The sequence below is a fragment of the Rattus norvegicus genome, chromosome 5 (assembly GCF_036323735.1).
Source record: "Rattus norvegicus strain BN/NHsdMcwi chromosome 5, GRCr8, whole genome shotgun sequence".
Lineage (NCBI taxonomy): Eukaryota > Metazoa > Chordata > Mammalia > Rodentia > Muridae > Rattus > Rattus norvegicus.
Genome location: NC_086023.1, coordinates 52,170,001 through 52,190,921, shown reverse-complemented (window position 1 = coordinate 52,190,921; position 20,921 = coordinate 52,170,001). Strand labels below are relative to the sequence as shown.

The window sequence follows — 20,921 nt, the reverse complement described above, 5'->3', positions numbered from 1 at the left end:
CATTTTCATCTTCCAATTTTCAAAATCAACGATGCTGCGTATCATCTATCCTACCATCCCCACCAAACAGATGGGAGAAGTTTTCCTCTGAAACCCTATCCTAGTGATTTTAAGTCTCCTCTGTTCATGGTTAAACACCATCCTATTAGCAAGAACTATCACTTAGTGAGCACCCGTGAGCATCCCGGATTAGAGTCATGGGTTTCATTGTGTTTCTCGTATGAGATGAGAAGTTTAGCTGTGACGACGTTGTTGAATACAGAAGGAAACAAACACTGCCTTTTACCAAAAGCATTTTAGCCAGTGCAAAACATTTTTGATCCTATCCCAGCGAGAAACAGGTGAACAGGTAAAATGCCACCATCTGTGCCTACCCAGCCAGTTCACACCCAGCCTGTGGTGACTGCAGCCCAAACCCACTTGCTCCAACCTTTCTTACCTCAGGTGAATTTTCTCTAACCCAGCATCGGCAAGGTCATCGTTTGCCCTCTGGTGAATGTCTCTTTGGGTTTCGATTTTGTGATCATCCGACAGACCGTCCACTTTATGAATAAACACCTCGAAGTTGATATCAGTGTTCACCTTGTAGGCCCTGGTCACAGTGAGATGGAGCCTGGCCAGCGCCTCCATATAGTCATCCTGGAACAAAGTTCATGCCTTAAGCTGTTTCCAGAACCTTCCACACACACACACTTGTCACCTCGAAACACATAGCTATCATCTCCGAAAATATTTTTTCCCGAACTCCCAACACCCCCAACAAGAAAAATTCCGGCTTCACAAACTTCGAGCGTACAAGCCTAAGTTTGTTAAGAAGATGCAGCTGGTTTGGGGAGCCATAGCAGAGACTGTTGATAGCTGTAAAGGCAAGGGCTCCAGGAAAAGGAACCGGACCAATACCTAAATCCTCCAAGACAGATGCCTCTAGCTTCCCGGGGCTCCCAAGGACCGTAATGGAGACTACAGATAAAATGAGGTTGGGAGGGAAGGTGAGAAAGGAGTTTAACACTAATCCAGAAAGTCAGCAAAGCCCCACTGGCTTTTGTACCTAAGCCACACAGGAAGTCAGCTCAGCCGTGCTTGTCTGTCTGTATACTCTGCCAGGGTGCTTGGTGCCACATGGCAGGGTGTGGATTCTTCCTCCAGGACTCCCACAGACAGTGCAGCCCCCAGAGTCTCTGCTTACTGCCCCATACAGAGACTCCTGGTCTAGAGCAATTGTTTCAAACACCACAATACTATTTTCTCTTCTTTCCTACCTCAGTATAATAAAATAATAAAACACCTATGCAACCATCTTTCTGTTTAGTAATCAAACTATCAGTGTCAGGAATGGTGGCTCACACCTGTAATCCTAACAGCGGGGAGGCTGAGGCAGGAGGATTGCTTTGAATTATAGGCCAGCCTGGGATATTCTTTGAGATTCTGTTTCAAAACAAACAAGTGGAGCTGGAGAGATGGCTCAGAGGTAAAGAGGCCTCTTCCAGAGGTCCTGAGTTCTAGCTGCTGCAACCACATGGTGGCTCACAACCATCTGTAATGGGATCCGATGCCCTCTTCTGGTGTGTCTGGACAGCTAACGTATACAGAAATAATTCTAAACAAACAGAGTTGTCGATGTAGCCCAATGAAAACCTTGCCTAGTATTCATGGTGTTCTGGGATGGGGTCCTGATATTATTATTTTTAATCTTTTAAATAAGAAAAACCTATGCTGGGCATGGTACCACATGATTTTAATTCCAGCATTTGGGAGGCAAAGGCAGGCAGATATCTGAGTCTGAAGCCAGCCTGGTCTACAGAGTGAATTCCAGGACGATGTCTGGGGAAGGAGGGGGGGGCGGGGAAGGGAGGAAGGGAAGGAAGACAGACAAACAGAGTGGGAAGGAAGGAAGGAAGGAAGGAAGGAAGGAAGGAAGGAAGGAAGGGGGGAACTGAATGATGAATAGCAAAGCCCTTTGTCCTCTCCTCCTAAGTACTATATGAGCATATCTCTTCCACTTATCTCTTTACAGGTAGTCAACACTTGTATCCAAACAGTGTTCACACTGTTTCAAAAGTCTTGAGAGAAATGTCGGCTTGGAGTTGCTCTTGGTTGGGGGGCGCCCCCCACCTAAGGCGGGTACATGGTACCAGCAAAGATAAGTCTCTGAGATCAACTCTAGGCTCCAACTTGTTCTGTAGAGGAACATACATGCTGGGGTACAAGCCAACTCTAAAGATGATCAGACAGGGCAGAGGGATACTGGCGGTCCTCGATAACAACCAGCCAGCCAGCTTTGAAGAAGTCTGAAATAGAATACTAGACTGTTAGCCACACTGGAAATACAATAGAGCCTTCCTTGGCAATCATTGCCCCAAGTGATTCTGGTATTAGAAACTTGGCAGAACAGACCAGGAAGAAGTAAACCAGAAAGGTTTCTTTTATTAGAACTTTCCAAAGCTTGTTGCAGGCTGGGAAGATGGCAGAGTGGTAATCTTATCAAGCCTGATGCCCTGAGTTCAGTCCACAAGATCCAGATGGTAGAATGGTCCCCCTCAGCCTGACCTCTGACCTCTACAGAGACATCATGGCATGTGCCCTGGATAAATAAGTGTTAAAAAACAAAAACAAAAACAAAAACAAAAAACAAACAAACAAAAAAAACCCAAAAACTCAGCTGGAGAGATGGCTCGGTGGTTAGGATCACTGACTGCTCTTGCAAAGGTCCGGAGTTCAATTCCCAGCAACCACATGGTGGCTCACAACCATCTGTAATGGGATCCAAAGGGATCCAATGACCTCTTTTGGGGTCTTTTGGCTACAGTGTACTCAAATACATAAAGAGTACACTCTACTGCATGTAAACTATGTCTCAAACATGCTGTGCCTTAAACCTTTAAGGAGAAAGCAAGCTAATACCCTTTGTATAAAATGACCCGATATACACACTATCATCAGACCCAGGCATAGAGAGATGGCTCAGCGGTTAAGAGCACTGACTGTTCTTCCAGAGGTCCTGAGTTCAAATCCCAGCAACCACATGACACCATCTTTAATGAAATCTGATGCCCTCTTCTGGTGTGTCTGAAGATAGCTACACTGTACAGTGTATATAAATAAATTTTTAAAAACTGTGTCAGCATACCTGGCTCACACTAACAGATGAAGTAATATACAGCCTTACTGACTGAACCGGAGGGACTGAGCACGCTACGGGGTGGCTCAGCACCACCTCCAGTACCAGGAGGCCCAACATCCTCTTCTGACCTCTTTGGGCACACACTCAAGTGCATGTATGTGTTCAGGGACACACACACACACACACACACACACACACACACACACACACACACACACCCCACACATTTACTAACCTAACTAAAAGCCTGCTTCATGATTGGATAAAAATACCTATCTAAAAATATAAGCAAGTACGGACTAGAAAGATGGCTTGGTGTCTAAAAGGAACCGCTGTTCTTGCTGGCGACCAGAGTCTAGTTCCTGTGCCTGTGTGGAGCAGTTCACAGCTACCCAAAGCTCTCTCTGCGTCCAGGGGAGCAAACACCTCCGGATGCCACAAGGTCCTGTACTCATATACATAGACTCACATGTATACATGATTAAAAATGAACAAAAGTAAAAATAAGTAACTAAACCCATTTGGGGCGAAATTACAGCCCTATCGCAAATGGCTTAGGCAGATGTGCACTGGAGCTGCTACAGGACAATATGGTGCCTGAGTATTTACTAAGCCGTCAGCTCTGGGTGGAATCCACTTTCTCACAGCTACTTAAAACAGCTGCAGAAATAACCTGGGAGGCATTAGGGGAAGCCAGAGTTCCCTGCCCTGTATTGTGCACACATTAGCTGCTCCCTGGGCTCCCTGATTTACAGTGTGGGCAAACAGACAGGAGGGCAGATAGGCCAGAAAACACATTAGTACAAATGGGAGGGCCAGGAAATCAGCTCTCAACAGATCCATACATACCAAGGGTCCAGGCACAAGCTTTGAGTGGACCTGGACAGAGTGAACCCTCCACAAGTCAGGCATGGCTCACTCCCTCTACAGACTTCCCCTGAAGGAAGAATGAATCCCTAAGGCACTGAGAGTTCTGTTCTCAGAGCCAGACACACACACATGTAATATAGATGTTACTTCTGTATTACACATACCCTGGAAGGTTGAACGGACTACAGAAGCGATTCATTTCTGGGAAACCTCTAAACCGCCACTCTAGACTGGGTTTGGCATTCTTTGGAGAACCTGCTTCCTTTAGGCCCAGGGAAAACCTCCAGCCTACACCAGAGTCTCAGGGTCCTCTAAGGACCCAACTGCACGCCCTCCACAGAATGGTCAGACTGATCTCCCCTCCTCTTCCTTCCACTGAGCAAGGGATAAAGTCCCAGTTAGGAAATGGTGAGATCGGGGCTGGGGATTTAGCTCAGTGGTAGAGCACTTACCTAGGAAGCGCAAGGCCCTGGGTTCGGTCCCCAGCTCCAAAAAAAAAAAAAGAAATGGTGAGATCAACTAATGGCTGACAATGGGGCTCCTCACCAGTCAGTGGATCCCCATTCTTCCTCTACAGCCAATTTGAAGGAGGACTTACCCGGATCTGTTAAAAAGCTACTAAAAATAATTTTTATGACAGAAAACTAGGTGATGTAGGAGGTACAGCTTGGGAGGATTTTAAAATCGTGAGTAAACGCTATGACAAAACCGGTATCCCCAACCTTATCATGAGAGCACATTTCTCAGTACTTACAGTCATGGGAGCAAAAACACAAAGGTGGATCTGGTTATCCAAACAGAGGTATGAACTGTGGAAAAAACAAGGAACTATCTTCCTAGGAAATACCTACCTCACACTTTAATAGTCATCTATAAAATACATAAAATAGCTATAGTGATCAAATAGATACTAACAGTAATTTGATTCAAGGGCTAAATAAATGGCTCAGTGGTTAGAAGCACTGGTTGCTCTTTCAGAGGACGCAGGTTCAATTCCCAGCACCTACATGGCTCGTATTGTCTATAACTCCAGTTTTCAAGGAGATCCAATGTCCTCTTCTTACCTCTGCAGGCATCAGATATACACGCTGTTCACAGACATACATGCAGGCACAGCACCCATACACATCACAAAATCAAGAAAGTAATACTTTGATTCAGAAGAAAAAACTTCACTTAGAATCCTATCTACCTAGAAAGTAAACATTATAAAATGTAACCTTCAAAGTAAATTTTGTTGCAGAGAACTTGTCATTCCACATATCTTCTGGGATCTGGTCTCCACATGTGAGGTTAAGTGTGTTTGGGCTATGACTAGACAGGAGCCTTTTCTCTGCTGCAAAGTCTGAGGGCTCTAAGAAATTCTGTTTGATAGTAAGACCTGCAGATTTAAAAGCCTAAACCACCCCACCGGGCCAGCAGGATCACTCAGCCGGTAGAGGTACTTGGTTCAGGCTTGAGCCTCTAATCCCAGGGGTGCAGGAAAGTAACCTCTGACAGCCCCAGCGCCACCCCCTTCCACACATCCCATACACCTGGGCTATGGTGCACTTGTGCTTACACACACTTGCATATGTGCATGACATACACGCCTGTGTGTATAGACACACTCACACAATTTTACAAAAACAAACCACATTGCAAACAGATATAGGGAGGTAGGCGCTGGCTGTGAGACTCTACGTACCTGGGAGTCTATGACAAAGATCAGTGCTCCTGTCCCTCGGAAGATCATCTCATAGTCAAATGTAGGGTCAAAAAAGTCAATCTGCCCTGGGAAGTCCCAAATCTGGAAGTTGACAAAGCTGCTGTTGGAGACGTCTTCCCGGCAGATCCTGTTGGTACTCTCCAGGAACAGCGTCTCACTCGGGGACATTTTGTGAAAGACAACTTTCTGTATGGACGACTTGCCACTCCTCCTGAGACCCATGAGCAGAATTCTGGGCTTCACCTCAGTGCTGAAGGGGTCGCTGAAGTCCAGAACTGAAGAAACCCCAAAATGATATAAGGTGAGTTGTTCGTGAAGGCTAACGGGGAGTTTCCCCCTCCACCTCAGGTGGTCTATGACTCAGATGCTACTCTTCCAAACAGGGCCACCTGTACCACCAACCACGGAGAGGGACAGCATGGGGACATCAGAACCCTGAAAACTGCCCTAACCCCTTCATACATGCCGGTGCATGGGCCACCATCTCAAACAGGGACTCTGGAATACGAAAGCGGAGGCTTCCTGGAGCTCCATGCCTGAAAAAGATCAGGTCTTCAGCCATGCCCTCCTCTGTGTGGTTCAGACTGTCTATACACTAAGGAGGCACTCTTGGTGCATAGCCCGCAGGCTACTGTCCTCATGGGCCTGGAAGACTAGAACACAGCACAGATCAGAGGCTCTTATTTGGATTGTGAGATTTGGTGAGCCTGCCCTCTTCATCTGGTAAAATAAACCACAAACAGTTATTAACATTAAAATCAAAAGGGGTGGAGAGATGGCTCGGTGGCTATTTTGATGTTTTTCTAGACAGGGTTTATCTGTGTAGCCCTGGCTGTCCTGGAACTACCTCTAAAGATGAAGACCAGGCTAGCCTTGAACTCATGGAGATCCACCTGCCCCTGCCTCCAGAGCACTGGAATGAAAGGCTGGAGCCACCACCACGCCCAGCAAGTGACTGCTCCTCCAGAGACTTGGAGTTTGGTTCTCAGTACTCATGTCAGCTGGCTTCACTGCACCAGCTCCAGGGCATCCAACCTTTTCTTCTGGACCCTGTGGGTACCACGGTCAGGTGCACAAGCCCACACTCACATATACTGTCTATGCATAGTTTTTCTTTCTTTCTTTTTTTTTTTTTTTTTTTCCGGAGCTGGGGACCGAACCCAGGGCCTTGTGCTTGCTAGGCAAGCGCTCTACCACTGAGCCAAATCCCCAACCCCATCTATGCATAGTTTTAAAAAATAAAATTTTCTTTAAAAAAAAAAAAAGGAGCAGCTTTAAAAATGCATAAAATGTAATTGATAACGACAATAAACATTTCTCAGGGTTGTTATGGTAGTTAAGTGAATTCGGGGCCTAAGATAATTAAGACTCAGGCAGGTGTGGCGATACACACCCATAATCCCAACACCCGGGAGGCTAAGTCAGAAGAATCACGAGGTCTAGCCCTGACCCAGTCTGAGCCACACTGCAAGAAGCCTCATTCAGCCAGGATGCTGGGCGACTGGCCGTATACTGACCCTTACCTGAGACCAAATGGACCAAACATCAGCTCAGGAGCTAAAACTAAGCTCTTAGGAAAAAACCCAAGTAGACATCATGACATGGTCTCTATGTCATGGAGACCAGGATCTGTTTCCTAGCTGTAACCATAGAGGAAGGAGGAGCAGGACAAAACTGTAAAAAGATGGCGCTGAGAGACGGCTCAGAAGTTAAGTGTACTCCATGTCAATGCTCTTGCAGAAGGCCAGCATTCAGTTCCAAGCACCTAGGTCAGGAGCTCAGTCACCTGTAACTCCAGCTCCAGGGGACCTGGCGCCCCACCCCCACCCCTGTGCCCCATTCTGGCCTGCTTGGATAACTCCACAGGCCAATACACACAATAATTAAAAAGAAAACAAAAACAAAAAAGTTTTGGTTTGGTTTTTTTTTTTCTTCCATTTTTCAAGTCAGAGTTTCTCTGTGTAGCCCTGGCTGTCTTGGGAACTTGCTCTGTAAACCAGGGTGTCCTTGAACTCAGAGATCTACCTGTCTCTAACCTCTCAAGTGCTGGGATTCAAGGTGTGTGCCATCATGCCTGTCTATGAGACCCTACGTCAACAACAAATCCAAAACATATGCCCAAACAAAAACCTGTACATGAATGTTCACCTAGAATAGCCAAACCAGACACAACTGAATTAATGGTCGCCAACCCATTAACGAGTACCTAGACTGTGACATACTTATATAATGGAACATTAATGAGCCATGAAAAGGGGGTGGGTGAAGTGCTACAACAGACAAGCTTAAACCCCCGAGCTATATACTATAAAGGGGATGTGGAAATACAGTGTAGGAAGCACAACTCAATCTAGGAATTATTTAATGACATTTCTTCATTTACAGGAGGGAATGGTATGCATACGGAAGTCCAACTCGAGAAGAGTCAGTTCTTGACTCCTTCCCCCAAGTGGGTTCAGGTGGCCAAATCCCACTTTAAGAAACAACTCATCCAGGGGTTGGGGATTTAGCTCAGCGGTAGAGCTTGCCTAGCGAGCGCGAAGCCCTGGGTTGGTCCCCAGCTCCAAAAAAAAGGGAAAAAAAAAAACAAAAACAAAACAAAAAAAAAACAAACAAAAAAAAAAACATTCTCACCACACACCTCCCCCGAGTCACACACCTCCCCCCACTACACACCTCCCCCCACTACACACCTCCCCCCACCACACACCTCCCCCCACTACACACCTCCCCCATCACACACCTCCCCCCACCACACACCTCCCCCCCACTACACACCTCCCCCCACCACACACCTCCCCCCACCACACACCTCCCCCCACCACACACCTCCCCCCACCACACACCTCCCCCCACTACACACCTCCCATCACACACCTCCCCCCACTACACCCCTCCCCCCACCACACACCTCCCCCATCACACACCTCCCCCTTACCATGCCCGCCACCCACCCCCACATCGTTCACCTCCTCCAACACCCCTCCCCCCATCCCCTATCCCCAGCACCAGGCCTCTGGTCTTCTCTAGTTCACCAAGTGGCTGATGATGCTACAAGATACAAGCTGTGATCTAGGGTAGGAAATACACCTAAGGGTTCCTTCTTCTTCAGTGACACATACACAGGACTGCTGTGACAAGTCTACCTCAGGAAATTAGACCACAGACTTAGGTCACGATAGAGCCTTCCCAAGCTGAATCCCTGAAGAGTGTGCATTATAAATTTGTCAGACTGGGGTTGGGGATTTAGCTCAGTGGTAGAGCGCTTGCTTAGCAAGCGCAAGACCCTAAGACCCTGGGTTCAGTCCCCAGCTCCAAAAAATAAAATAAAATAAAATAAAATAAAATAAAATAAAATAAAATAAATTTGTCAGACAAATAAATACATACAAGTGGGAAGTCACCCTGAAATCCTAAAGTAACACGAAGACAGTGGGAGGAGCCTGCAGGCCGGGAACCAGAGTGTAGAAGTTCCTACTACAGCGCAGGGGGCTCAAAGGGCTCCATCTTCCTCACAGGCCATTTCCTCAAATGCTGAACACGTAAGAAATGCCCAGAGGATACGGGCTGGAGACATGGAAAACGCAAGAGGTCCAAAGGATCCAAAGAACAAACCCCAAGTTCCAGAGACGGAAACTAAAGAGAACAACGACTGTCTCAGCCCGTGAGCAACCCAAGAAAGGGACAGGGATTCTGGATATAAAGTACTGTGGGGGCAGGGCCGACGGGATGAAAGGTGCGCCCACAAGGAGGGGAAGGGTGAGCTGATGAGGAGAGAGGAAAGCCCTGGAAGCTGTGAAATAAATACGCATGGGTGACATTGGGGTTGCCACTCAGAAGTCCCAAAAGGGCAGGAACAGCCGCGGGTGCCTATAAGCCCCGTGTTCAGGAGGGGGCAGGTCAAGGCCAGTTTGTACAATATAAAGTCTTGTTTCAGAAAACCAAAGCATCACACAGATGCACGCACGCACGCACACAGGCAAAGAAAAACTTGTACAAGAAAGCTCATCCCAACTTTACTCATAATACTCAAATACTGAGAACAATTCAAATGTCTATCAAAAGGTAAACGATGAGCGAATTGTAGCACACCATGGCAACACAGAGAATTAACCCGGGGCCGGGTACCTGCCTCGTATGCCCGAGGTTGCAAGCCAGATCATGAGCATCTGAAGAAAGGGAGGCGAGGCAGAAGTTGTCTGTGCTCACAGATGAATCACAGAAAAGGCTCCAGTTCCCTTTTTTTTTCTTCACAGATTTCTGAAACAACATAAACTAATATACAATGGCAAACGGCAGTTCAGTGGCAGCCTGGGGCCAGGAAGTAGGAGTGGAAGGGACTCCAAGGGGTTAAAGCAATGGATACCGTGTGTGTGTGTGTGTGTGTGTGTGTGTGTGTGTGTGTGTGTGTGTGTGTGTGTGTGTAACAAAGGTGTAGTTACTGATGCAAACTGCACTTTAACACAGGCGATTTTAAAATGCAATCCCAAGGAAAAGTGAGCCCCGGTTCTCTTACTACTTACTTCCTCCCAAACAACACATTAGATGGTGAAGGGCCTCTGGGCCAGCCTCCTAGGGAAGGGCTTGGAATCCAACTGAGGACATCAGGAAACAAACATCTCTGTCAGCTAAGCCTCTCTTCTAACGACCATTCTCTCTGAATACAACCCTTCTTTTAAGAAACAAAACTCAAAACATCACAAGAACTATCTACAAGAATATCCACTAGCTAATTTGCTAGATGTGGGTGTAGTTTTAGCTTCAGCCGAGCCTTGTCAATCGAGCCTGGGGGGCGCGGGGGGGGGGGGTTGGTGGCAAAGAAGACCTTTGTGAAGAAGGATGGTGTCTGTCAGCTTTAAAAGCAAAGAATGAAGTTAGTAAGTGAAGCCGGACATGCAGCTGTCCCCGCACACGGAGCTGGATTTTCCTGGCTGCCAGAGTCCAGCACAGACACTAACTGTAGAGTGGAGAAGCAGCAGCCAGGTCAGCAAGGTGCCATCAGCAGGGATCCCTAGAGAGCTGGGCGACGCATGTGTCACTTTAATTGAATGTCTACATGCACACGGTGTGCCAGGGACTGCTTTGTCTCACTTCTGCAAACCTTTCCTGGCTAGTGAGGAGTACCCAAGGGATCTGGGTAAAGAACCAGCCTCAGGTCACAAGGCTGAATAGATCCTCCACCACAGGAAAAGCAGACCATCTCCTTACCATGCTCTACAAAGGGGCTTCATGTCAACCACACAGCCTTAACATCAAAGCTCTGTACTCCTCATTTATAATAGGACACATTGCCATTGTTAAAAAAAGAAAAAAGAAAAAAATGAAACCAACAGCCACAGTGCTAAATAGCAAATACACTTAGAAGGAGCTGAGAGTTCTACATCTTGATCCAAAGGCAGCCAGGAGGCCACTGTATTCCAGGCCGCTAGGAGAAGGGTCTCAAAGCCCACCCCTTCAGGGACACATTTCCTCCAACAAGGCCACACTTCATAGTGCCACTCCCGGGCCAAGCATACTCAAACCACACCGTATTGTGAGCCACCATTGAAAAAAAAAATAGATTAGTATACCATCGCTGAAGATCCAGTTTCTTTTTCATCAGATTGAGATGCAGACAAATCCTCCCCCCTCCTCTTCCTTCTTCACAGTTAAGTTCTATTCATAATCATAAACTTAACTCTGCAATCCAGGCAGACTTGGAGGGGAGAGAAGCAAATATGAAACCCAAAGAACTTCAGTGAGAGCAGAAGTTATACATGAAGTATTTATTGCTGGCAGATGCAGTGGGAGCTCTCCTGAGCTACAGAGCCGTTCACTCTCAGCGATAGGCATCTTCTTGCTGGTCTTATTCCTGGACCCAAAACGCCCAGTGGCTTCCACGGTGGCCACGCCTTCTTTCACCTTCCCTGTTCGCCATCCAGCTGACTGATCTTGTCAGTGCAAATAAAAAAAACGGGGAACCATTCATGTTTGGTACAGCATGTCTCCATGACAGACAAGATGCCAGGACCTATAGGCTTCAGAATGATGGTCCCATCCTCAATTGTTTCCCTGTAGATGAATGTGCTGCCAGGGCCATTATGACGTGTGACGTTACCACCCTGGTACATGAATCCTGGAATGTTCTGGGAAAGGAACCATTATATCCTAGTCCTTTCTCTCCAGTGTGGAGTTTTGTGCTGTCTTTGGGACTCTGTCTACGAAGAGCTTGTGGCCCAGTGGCTTGTCATCCGCCATGATATCAAAGAATATGGTTGAGTTAACCATGGCTGCAGCAAGTGTTAACAGGGGACAGTTGTGTCTGTAAGAGAGCTTTTTTTTTTTTTTTTGAGACAGAATAACCCTTAACTCCCTGTAGAGTGGATCATGATCTCAAACTTCTGATCCTCCTGCCTCCACCTCCTAACTGCTGGTATTACAGGCTTGTACCACCAAGCCAGGCTTATGGGGTGCTATGGATTGAATCCAGGGTTTCCTGCTTGGTAGGGAAGCACTCTACCTTTCCAAAATCTGCTTAAGAAACCCCAAGGGCCTGAAAGGCAAGGTAGACAGAGCACCCGAATATGTAATATGGGGGGTAAGGAGTTCATATCCTTTTCCAAGTGCTCATGGAATGTAGCTCAGAGTCCCTCAAAACACTTCCCCATCTCCATAACACCAGAAAGAGCTCCCATGAAGAAGTCAAGCGCCTCAACCTCCTAGAGAGAAGGGCTCTCCACCAACATTTCCTGGGCATGCCTAGTGGGGCAGCACAGGACTGGTGAGGATAAATGATGAATGCTGGCAGGTGCTCTACACGGCACGATACCAGAGGCTAGCACAGAAGAACAGACAGGGAGCTCCAGAGAGGGCTCTAAAAAGTGGCAAAGGGAACATAGATTTTTTTTTTTTTTGGTCTCTGTTTGGAGGCTGCTGTTGACATGGGATGAAACATGTACAAGGGTACATGCTCTTAGTTCATGCCCTGAGTGCCTCCCAGTGTGTGGCAGGGCTGCAGATACAAAGAGAGCCATCCCTATGAACAGGAGGGGTAGAGACTGGTGCACAGTAACACTTACGAAGCTAAAAAGTCAAAGCCTTAAAGAGGAAGTGTGAAGGACAGGGGTATCATAGAGAGAAAGGCTGTTCCAGAAGGAGCTACAGGGATAGAAGGACAGGGTGCATCCCAAAGACAAGAGAAACCACAGCCAGGAGACCCTGATGCTATCTTCTCTCTCTAAACACTCTTCTCACCCACAGCTGGTTCTCCCTCCCCATCCCAGCCACTCTGGAATGACCTCGAATGTCTTCTGGTCTCACTCACTTCTCTACCTGAGAGGCTATATCTCAGACTTTCCTTACTCAGCCCTGCTACACCAGCTCCTTCTCTGACCTAAGCCATACCCCATCACTTCCTAGCCAGAACCTAGGTCCTTTAAATAGTCCTCACTACACAATTCTTACTTTGCACATCTGTCCTGTTGCTTTCCTTGTCTGTCTCTCTCAGGATACATAACAAGGCATGTAGAAGCCCTCCAGTAAATACCTCTGAATAAATTAGCTGACAAAACCCTAACAGGTGTGGATGAGAATCCCCGAAAGGAAGCTGTGTCTGCAAAGTCTGACCAGTTAGAGCTGAGGTGCAGGCGAGCAGTTGGAATACCCCAGGTTCAGAGCCTAATTATGCCTTTTTCTGGAGTATTGTTAGCCCCCTTAACGGCCATTACTTGGCCACTTCTGTGACTGGTAATAAAAAACCTTTTGGAATGCACCAATTTCTCCTAATTTGGATTAATTGGCTTCCATCAATCCAAAAGCTAAGAATGTCATCAGATAGCATCTGAGGCATATACAAGATTCTCCCCCCACCCCCGTTACTGAAACCCTTCACTGATGCCCCTGACAACATATTTTTAAGATGTCTTGGTTTGTAACTCTTTGTTCTGTTATTATAGCTTTCCTATGTTAGAACAGTCTATTCGGGAAGACCAAAAATTTGTTCCCTTGCCATAACCAATCATAGTAGCTCCAGGATAAACCACTTGAGGTGAGAGCTGTTTTACATGACAACGAAGGCTAGCTAGCTCACCAATCGGTGCTGGGATGTTTAGCATTTAATCCAACATCCAGGAGGTGATCGATAAGAATACAAGATGATGTCATGGCTACACCCCCATTTAGGAGGTTCTCTTCAGAACTCCAACTCCCAACCAAGGAAGCGTCTGTGGAGGACTCAGACAGCAACGGTTCCAGGGGCTGGGAGACAGTGGTTTCAGTGCATGCACGAGAACACGAACCTGACCCTTAGAACGTGTAACAGGCCTGGCAGAGAGAAAACGACACTTGTGCCTGTCAGTCTGATTATCAGACTATTCTATTAACAGTGGACCCCAAAGAAAGGGGAACTTCCCAGGACTCTCATGCTGGAGAAGGAAAGGGTGCCAGCCAGAGGGTAAACTTGACTCTAGGAGATCCCGTTTGATTCTAACACACCTTGTCAGACCACCTTACAGGATGAGACCCAAGCCCAGACGGGACGGATTCACAGTGGGTGGGGCCCATCTGCACCATCCTGACCCTGGGTGGGGCTGCACACACAGGCAGAGCTTTGGACTAGGACTCAGAAAAGACAAGATTTGGGAGCTCTGCTGGATCTCCTTGTCCCTCTTCACACGATGACTACAGTGAGTAGATCATTTTCCGCCTTCCACTTTTAATTGGCTTACTGGTGATGGGTGGGGGCACAGGCAGAAGTGGGGCATGGGTGCTATTCACTTTTAATCCCGGGACACAGGAGGCAGAGGCAGGGGAGTTTGAGGCCAGCCTGGTCTACATCGAGTGTTTCAGGACAGTCAGGGATATGTAGACCTCGTCTGATATTTAAAAAAAAAGGGGGGGGGGGATGATGGCCAGCATTTATAACCGTGGCTAGCGTGATGAAGACAGACGCCAAGTGCTTGCAGCCCAGCCAGCCTAGTCTGTTTGGAGATTTCCAAGCCAAGTGAGAGAACCTATATATCTCAAAAGACAAGACACCGAGGAGTAACACTCATGGTTGCTCTACGCACATGTGCACACACACTCACATATGAACACACGCAACTTCATGTTTGGAGCTCCACTGTTAAGAGCACTTAATCGGGCTGGGGATTTAGCTCAGTGGTAGAGCGCTTACCTAGGAAGCGCAAGGCCCTGGGTTCGGTCCCCAGCTCTGAAAAAAAGAACCAAAAAAAGAAAAGAGCACTTAATCGCTCTCACAGACCGGGTTTAATTCTCAGCCACCGCATGGCTGCTCACTCCCTAGTTCCAAGGGATTCAACGCTCCCTTCTGATTTCTGTGGACCCTATCGGACAGACCCTGTTAGCCTGTCAGGGAACAGCAATTAGAGGAAAGGGTTTACCTAGTTGGATATTATCAGTCTTTAACATTTCAAAATTATCCAGTAGCCAGCAGAGCTCTCTCTCCCCCAAACCTAAGCAGCTTTACAAAAAGAGATGGATTTGTGCCATGAGCACAGGGCTGACCTGTGGGTAATGCTGAACTGAGGGAAATGAGAGGAAGAGTGGCAGGGTGTACTTCCTCACATGGCTAGCTCTTCCTCCGTGCTGCCTAGGCTCCTGGAGTCTAGGGCAGTCAGTGTCCGCAATCTTCCTGCTGCTCTAACCCTTTAGTACAGTTCCTCACACTGTGCTGACCCCAACCATAAATGTATTTTCATTGCTAATTCGTAACTGATTTTGCTGCTCTTACGAATTATAATGTAAATATCTGATATGCAGGATATCTAATATGCGACCCCTATGAAAGGACCTTTCAGCCCCCAAAATGGTCCGGATCATAGGCTGAGAACTGCTAGTCTAGGGCTTCTCCCTGGGGAAAACAGGAAAGTTCTCTGCATGAACTCTGGCTCCTGACAGTGGATCCTTTAAGGCTGACCTCTTAAGTTTGAGGCCAGGATGTTTTACACAGGAAGCTCTAAGTCAACTAGAACTTAAGATTAAAAAAAAAAAAGTCTATGCAGAATCAAAATCTTATATAAAATTCTCTCAATTCATACTAGTGGGGAACTAAAAAAGCCTGATTGAATAAGTAAGTACTTAATACATATTACTCAGTTACAGCTCTAATGTGTTGCGTTTTACCAATGCTTCCTCTAAGGAAGTGTTCTTAGGAGCTTTTTAAAAATTGCTTGAGAGAAACTCAAGGCTGCTTTTCAGAAACCTCTTTTACACACTGAGAAAACAAGTTCTTCTCAGATCTATAAGAAGAGAATCGAACCGGCTTCTCAGACCAGTAGTAGAAAGCCTGTTAGATTCACAGCAAAACTGGGGAGAGCCACTGTCACCAGAAGAACTGGGGAGAGCCACTGTCACCAGAAGAACTGGGGAGAGCCACTGTCACCAGAAGAACTTTAGAAGGCTTGACAGAGGAGACAGAATTCTTAATCTGTTTAATTTTTAAAGGGGTAAGTGGCTGCAGCCATGAGTTTGGATGCCCACGATCTGCTTGTTATAGCAAGATGTAATACTATATATCTGTATCCCAGTGGGCTACAGTGAGATAGGGAGTGAGGGAGTGGACAACAGTGATGCAGTGAGGGAGGCTGAGACACTGAAAGCTCTGAGGCTCCAGGGCCCAGCACTAACAAGTCATGCTGCCTCAAATAAGGAAGAAGGTAGGGACTGATTCTCAACAGTATCCAGGAATGGCATGTGAGCTCTAGCATACACTTATGAAAAATAAAAAAGACAGTAAGGCAGGCAGACAGACAGACACAGACACATGCACACACAAGAATAAAGAAGGTAGGAACAAAACACCAGGTGATGTAGGAAGCCAAGCTGCCCTGCACAGCCGTGGGGATGGGGCGGAGTCTAAAACAAAGTAACACCTGGGACAGAGGCACAGAACCCTTTGAAAGGCAAGAAGGTCTTTCAAGCTCACAGCCCCACTTACCTAGCACTTGACTATGCTTCCCCACGTTCCCATTACACTACCTCACACCTGTTCTATTAAAACAAGAGTGACGGCGTTGGGGATTTAGCTCAGTGGTAGAGCGCTTGCCTAGGAAGCGCAAGGCCCTGGGTTCGGTCCCCAGCTCCAAAAAAAAAGAACCAAAAAAACAAAAAAAAAAAAAAAAAAAAAACCAAGAGTGATCTAATAAAAGTACAGCATCGGGTGCAGTTCAGGCCTTGACCGGTTGGTGATCCTGGTGCCCTAATCTTTGGAGTGTGAGAGCACAGGCTTATTATCACCACACCCGGCTTATCAATGGGCTGCGGGTGGGACGGGGTGGCTTAGCTGTATATCCTTCAGGGCGGATCAGCGGCTCACCCCCTGGTGACTCGAGTAACAATCCAAACTGTCCGTCAATTCCTCAGACTCCAAGGGGCACAGGCCACTGTGAAAACAGACCAGATTCGGGGACACTGCGGTGAGCTGAGCAGCCATCTTCAACTTTCCCCTAGAAGTTAAGCACTTTAGGGAAAACCTACTTCCTAATTAAATGATGGGGGGCAGGGGGGCAGATAATGGGGATATCTTTTAATTTTGTTGTCAGTTTTTAAGGCACAGTAATTTACCTTAGCAAATTTAAAGTCTAGGTGTCAAAAATGAATCGTCATGGGCTGGACAGATGGCTCAGCGGTGCGCTGAGTTCCACAGGTCCTGAGTTCAATTCCCAGCAACCACGTGGTAGGTCCTAGCCATGAAGCCCTCTTCTGGCATGCAGGTGTACATGCAGCTAGTGCACTTACATAAATAAACGTTTAAAATAATCACAATTTATAGCACAATTATGAGTTTACATGGGGTACGGGTGCTGAGGCTTGAAGCCAGGAGCCAGGGCAATTGGTCTGTGGGGTACGGTAACATGTGTTCACGTGTTGGTGTTATACACATGTATGTGAGTGAAGCCAGGTGAAGCTTGTGTACCTTCCTCATTCTATCGACCTTATTCTGCCGAAGATCTGTCTAAACCTAGAGCTTGCCAACTTACCTAGGCTGGTTATAAATAAGCTCAGGAGTCCTCTTGTCTTCCCTCCCCAGGAACATACAGGCACAAAGCCCCCCAAAACGGATGCTGAGAATCTGAATTCAGATCTGCAAGCAAGCACTTTACCCATTCTGCCCTGTCTCTGGCCCCTCTGGCCCTTGTTTTTGTTGTTGTTGGGGTTTTTTTTTTGTTTTGTTTTGTTTTGTTTTATTAATGGTTTAACCATAGTCCCTACTAGGGCAGCACTTGAAGGTTAGAGACTTGCCTTACTGTCAACAACTTCTGAGAAAGAAGGGTTAAGAAGGGGAGTAGTCCTTAGAGGAACTAAGCTGCTTGGAAAACACCCCTGCTGCTCATGAATAAAATATGGAGTGGAGCCAAAGGAGAGGGACATCCAAGTCTCACCTTAGAGGTGGCACTACATTTCCACGCTTCACGGTAAAACTCATAGGGTAGTCAGGTTAGAAATGAGACCAGGGGCCTCCACAGAGGTGAGAGGCAGTAGTACTTCCATCTCCGGTCTTGCACAGCTCCTGACAAAACTCCTGTCAGACCCTATCCATCCCAACTTCCCAGCACCTGAGGTTACTGACTTGATGGGGGAAATGCCAGAGCTCCATTAAATACAGTCACTAAATCTCATCTGTCAGGAAGCAGGGGGGGGGGGGGGGAAGAGCTCACTCCTGAGCTGCTCTTTTCATCTCCATCCTTTCTCAAGTTAAAGAAGGCCCTGTCATCCTCACTCTGTCCCTTAAACTTGAGAAGAGATAGATACATACGTTACCAACGTTTAAACAAAAATGGATGGCCCAGCAGTTAAAGCACTTGATCTCTTCCAGAGCACCCACGCTGGGTGCTCAGAAACTCCTATAACTCCACTTCCAGGAGATCTGACACCGTCTTCTGGCTCTTCTGGGCACCTACATACACTCGAGCGCACACTCAAACATGCACAAGCACACAAACACACATAAATCTTAAAACAAAACCAGCTCGCCTTCAGAAGGACACAGAGCAGTAAGTCTAAATCCTTGGCCTGCCCTCTCCCAGTCCCAGCTCCCGGGGAAGGAATCAGTTGGCAGATTGTTACAGGAAGTGCTGGCTGTGGAAGGCAGATTTTCTGATAGTTTGCTTCAAGGCCGAAACCAAAGAACAGAAGCCAAAAGGGAAAGTGTTCAAAAGATAAAAGATCAGAAATTAGCAGACCACCCGTGTACGACAGAAACCAGAGCAAAGCTAGGCTTCTGCAGTGTTTGCCAGAGAAGAAATTACCATGCACCCTTCCCACCACGTGACTGCACTGTATCCTTTTATAGCAAGATTCCAGGATTCTGCCTGAACTCCCAATGGGGCAAGGGCTTGGGGGATGATTACCAAAGCCATCAAAACCTAGCTGCAGGCAGGTTTGCCTTTAGATTAACTGCACTGGGGGCCTCCCATGCTGGGCTCTTGGGGGGGGGGGGGGAGCCTTTGTTTCAGGAATTCTTCCCTTAGGCACCGCTTTACTTTCACTTCAAATTTTGCCAAATCGAATTTCAAAAGAGCTCCCAGGTTCTCCAATAAAAAGACTACAGGAAAATAAACAGGTTCTGCCCCTTCCCTGCAAACTCTCTGGCCCCAGGATAGTATCAGATAACTGGCTTTTTTTCCCTCTAGAACAGGGTCTTCTCTCTTTAAACTACAATAGGGAACTACTGTGCACCTATCTTTTCAAATGCCTTGCACATACATCCACATTCAGCCTGTCTCTGGGAGGATCTTACTGTATGAGTCTAGCAAACGCTATTTAATAATAAAGTACCTGAGCAATTTAATTTAAAAAAATAAAACGTGGCTGAGCGATCCACCGTGGGACCAATTAAGGGGAGTGCGGATGAGTGAAGCGCAGAGGTGCACACCCAAGTTTAAATAACGCAGAACCAGCACCAGTCATCCTCTCTGGAGAAAAACTAGAAAAAGGGGTGACTTAGAAGCTGTATTTCAACTGCCAGGCTCAAGTCTTAGTCAACTTTATTCCCTTTCTGATTCACTGATGCAAAAATCAAAACTGTCTTCTGAGAAAGGCTTTGTAAAATAAGTTAAAGTTCCGTTCAATGGATTCTCAATAAAAGTTCTTCAAAACTCCGGTCCTGGGTACTTTGACTCCTCAGTTTCTTCAGTGTGAGACATTAAGATTAGTCCTTTCTCTGGGATGTTTACAACCTACTCCGAGAATGTTAACAGCCCCATTCAACTGACCTTTTAAAATGACCTTCCGCTTTTGTGGAGAATTTTTTTTTTTGAAAGAAAAGGAAAACATTCTGGAATCCTAAGCTCAACTTCTTTGTGTCCCAGGAATGAAATGCAGGCAGCCCCCATCCGAAAGGCTAACTTCAGCTCCTTCGGCAACAACAAACAGTTGGCTTCAGGGGCCAAGGATTGCTCGCCCGGTGCCCACTCCCCGGTACGACACGAGATGCATTCGGGGTGTCTGCAGACCAAGAACCCAGGTCTCCAGGGAGACGCGGATACCACCTGCAGCGCAGGCCCCGCCCCAGCGCCCGGGTCCCACGCTGCAGACCCTCCCGCGGCCACGGCGGGGAAGAATGACACGCGCAGCTGTGGGCGACCCAGCCGGCACGCTGCCGCCAGCTGCCTCTTTTAGCTCGACATCCGACCCTACTCCCCGCCGCCCTCCCGCCGCCGCCTGCAGCCTGGCTGCACCCCTCCCCCACCGCGGCGCCCGGGACCCGCGCGCCCCGCATCGCCCCGCACCGCGCCCGGGGCTCACCTCCCTCCTCCGGTCCGCTGTCCAGCTCGGCGTCGGAGGACTCCGGTCCATCCTCGTAGCCTGCCAGCCCCACCAGCTCATCCTCCTCCTCGTCGTCGCCGCCGTCCTCACCCTGCGGCTGCGGCTTGCCCAGCACCTGGCTCATCACGCCCACGCTTGCCTCCGAGGTCCCGCGTGGGCCGAGTGGCCCGCAGCGCCCCGGGGCCGCTCCTGGTGAGCGAGGGGGTGGCACGGAGCCCAGCCCCCTCCCCGCCGCTGCTGCCGGAGGAACCAGCCGGAGCGCGGCAGTTCTCCCCGGGAGCGCGAGGGAGTGACTGCGTGACCCGAGTCACCTGACGCTTGTCACACACACACACACACACACACACACACACACACACACACACACACACACACACACACACACACACACACGCAGCACCTCCGGGCGCGCGCTCGCCGGCTGCAGCCACCGCTTGCTTGGCGGAGCTCCCACCA

The 20,921-nt window shown here is 47.9% G+C and overlaps 1 protein-coding gene across 1 annotated transcript in view; it reads right to left on the bottom strand.

Moving 5' to 3' along the window:
• Rragd (Ras-related GTP binding D) overlaps positions 1-20,688 on the bottom strand; it is a 35,467-nt gene extending 14,779 nt beyond the window's left edge. Inside the window, exons 1-3 of the mRNA NM_001106641.2 lie at positions 20,445-20,688; positions 5,679-5,974; positions 440-639 (exon numbers count right to left, since the gene is read on the bottom strand). Of these exons, the coding sequence (NP_001100111.1) occupies positions 440-639; positions 5,679-5,974; positions 20,445-20,589 (641 nt within the window). The 5' untranslated portion in view covers positions 20,590-20,688. The remainder of the gene's footprint in view (positions 1-439; positions 640-5,678; positions 5,975-20,444) is intronic.
• Between the last annotated feature and the right edge of the window lie 233 nt (positions 20,689-20,921).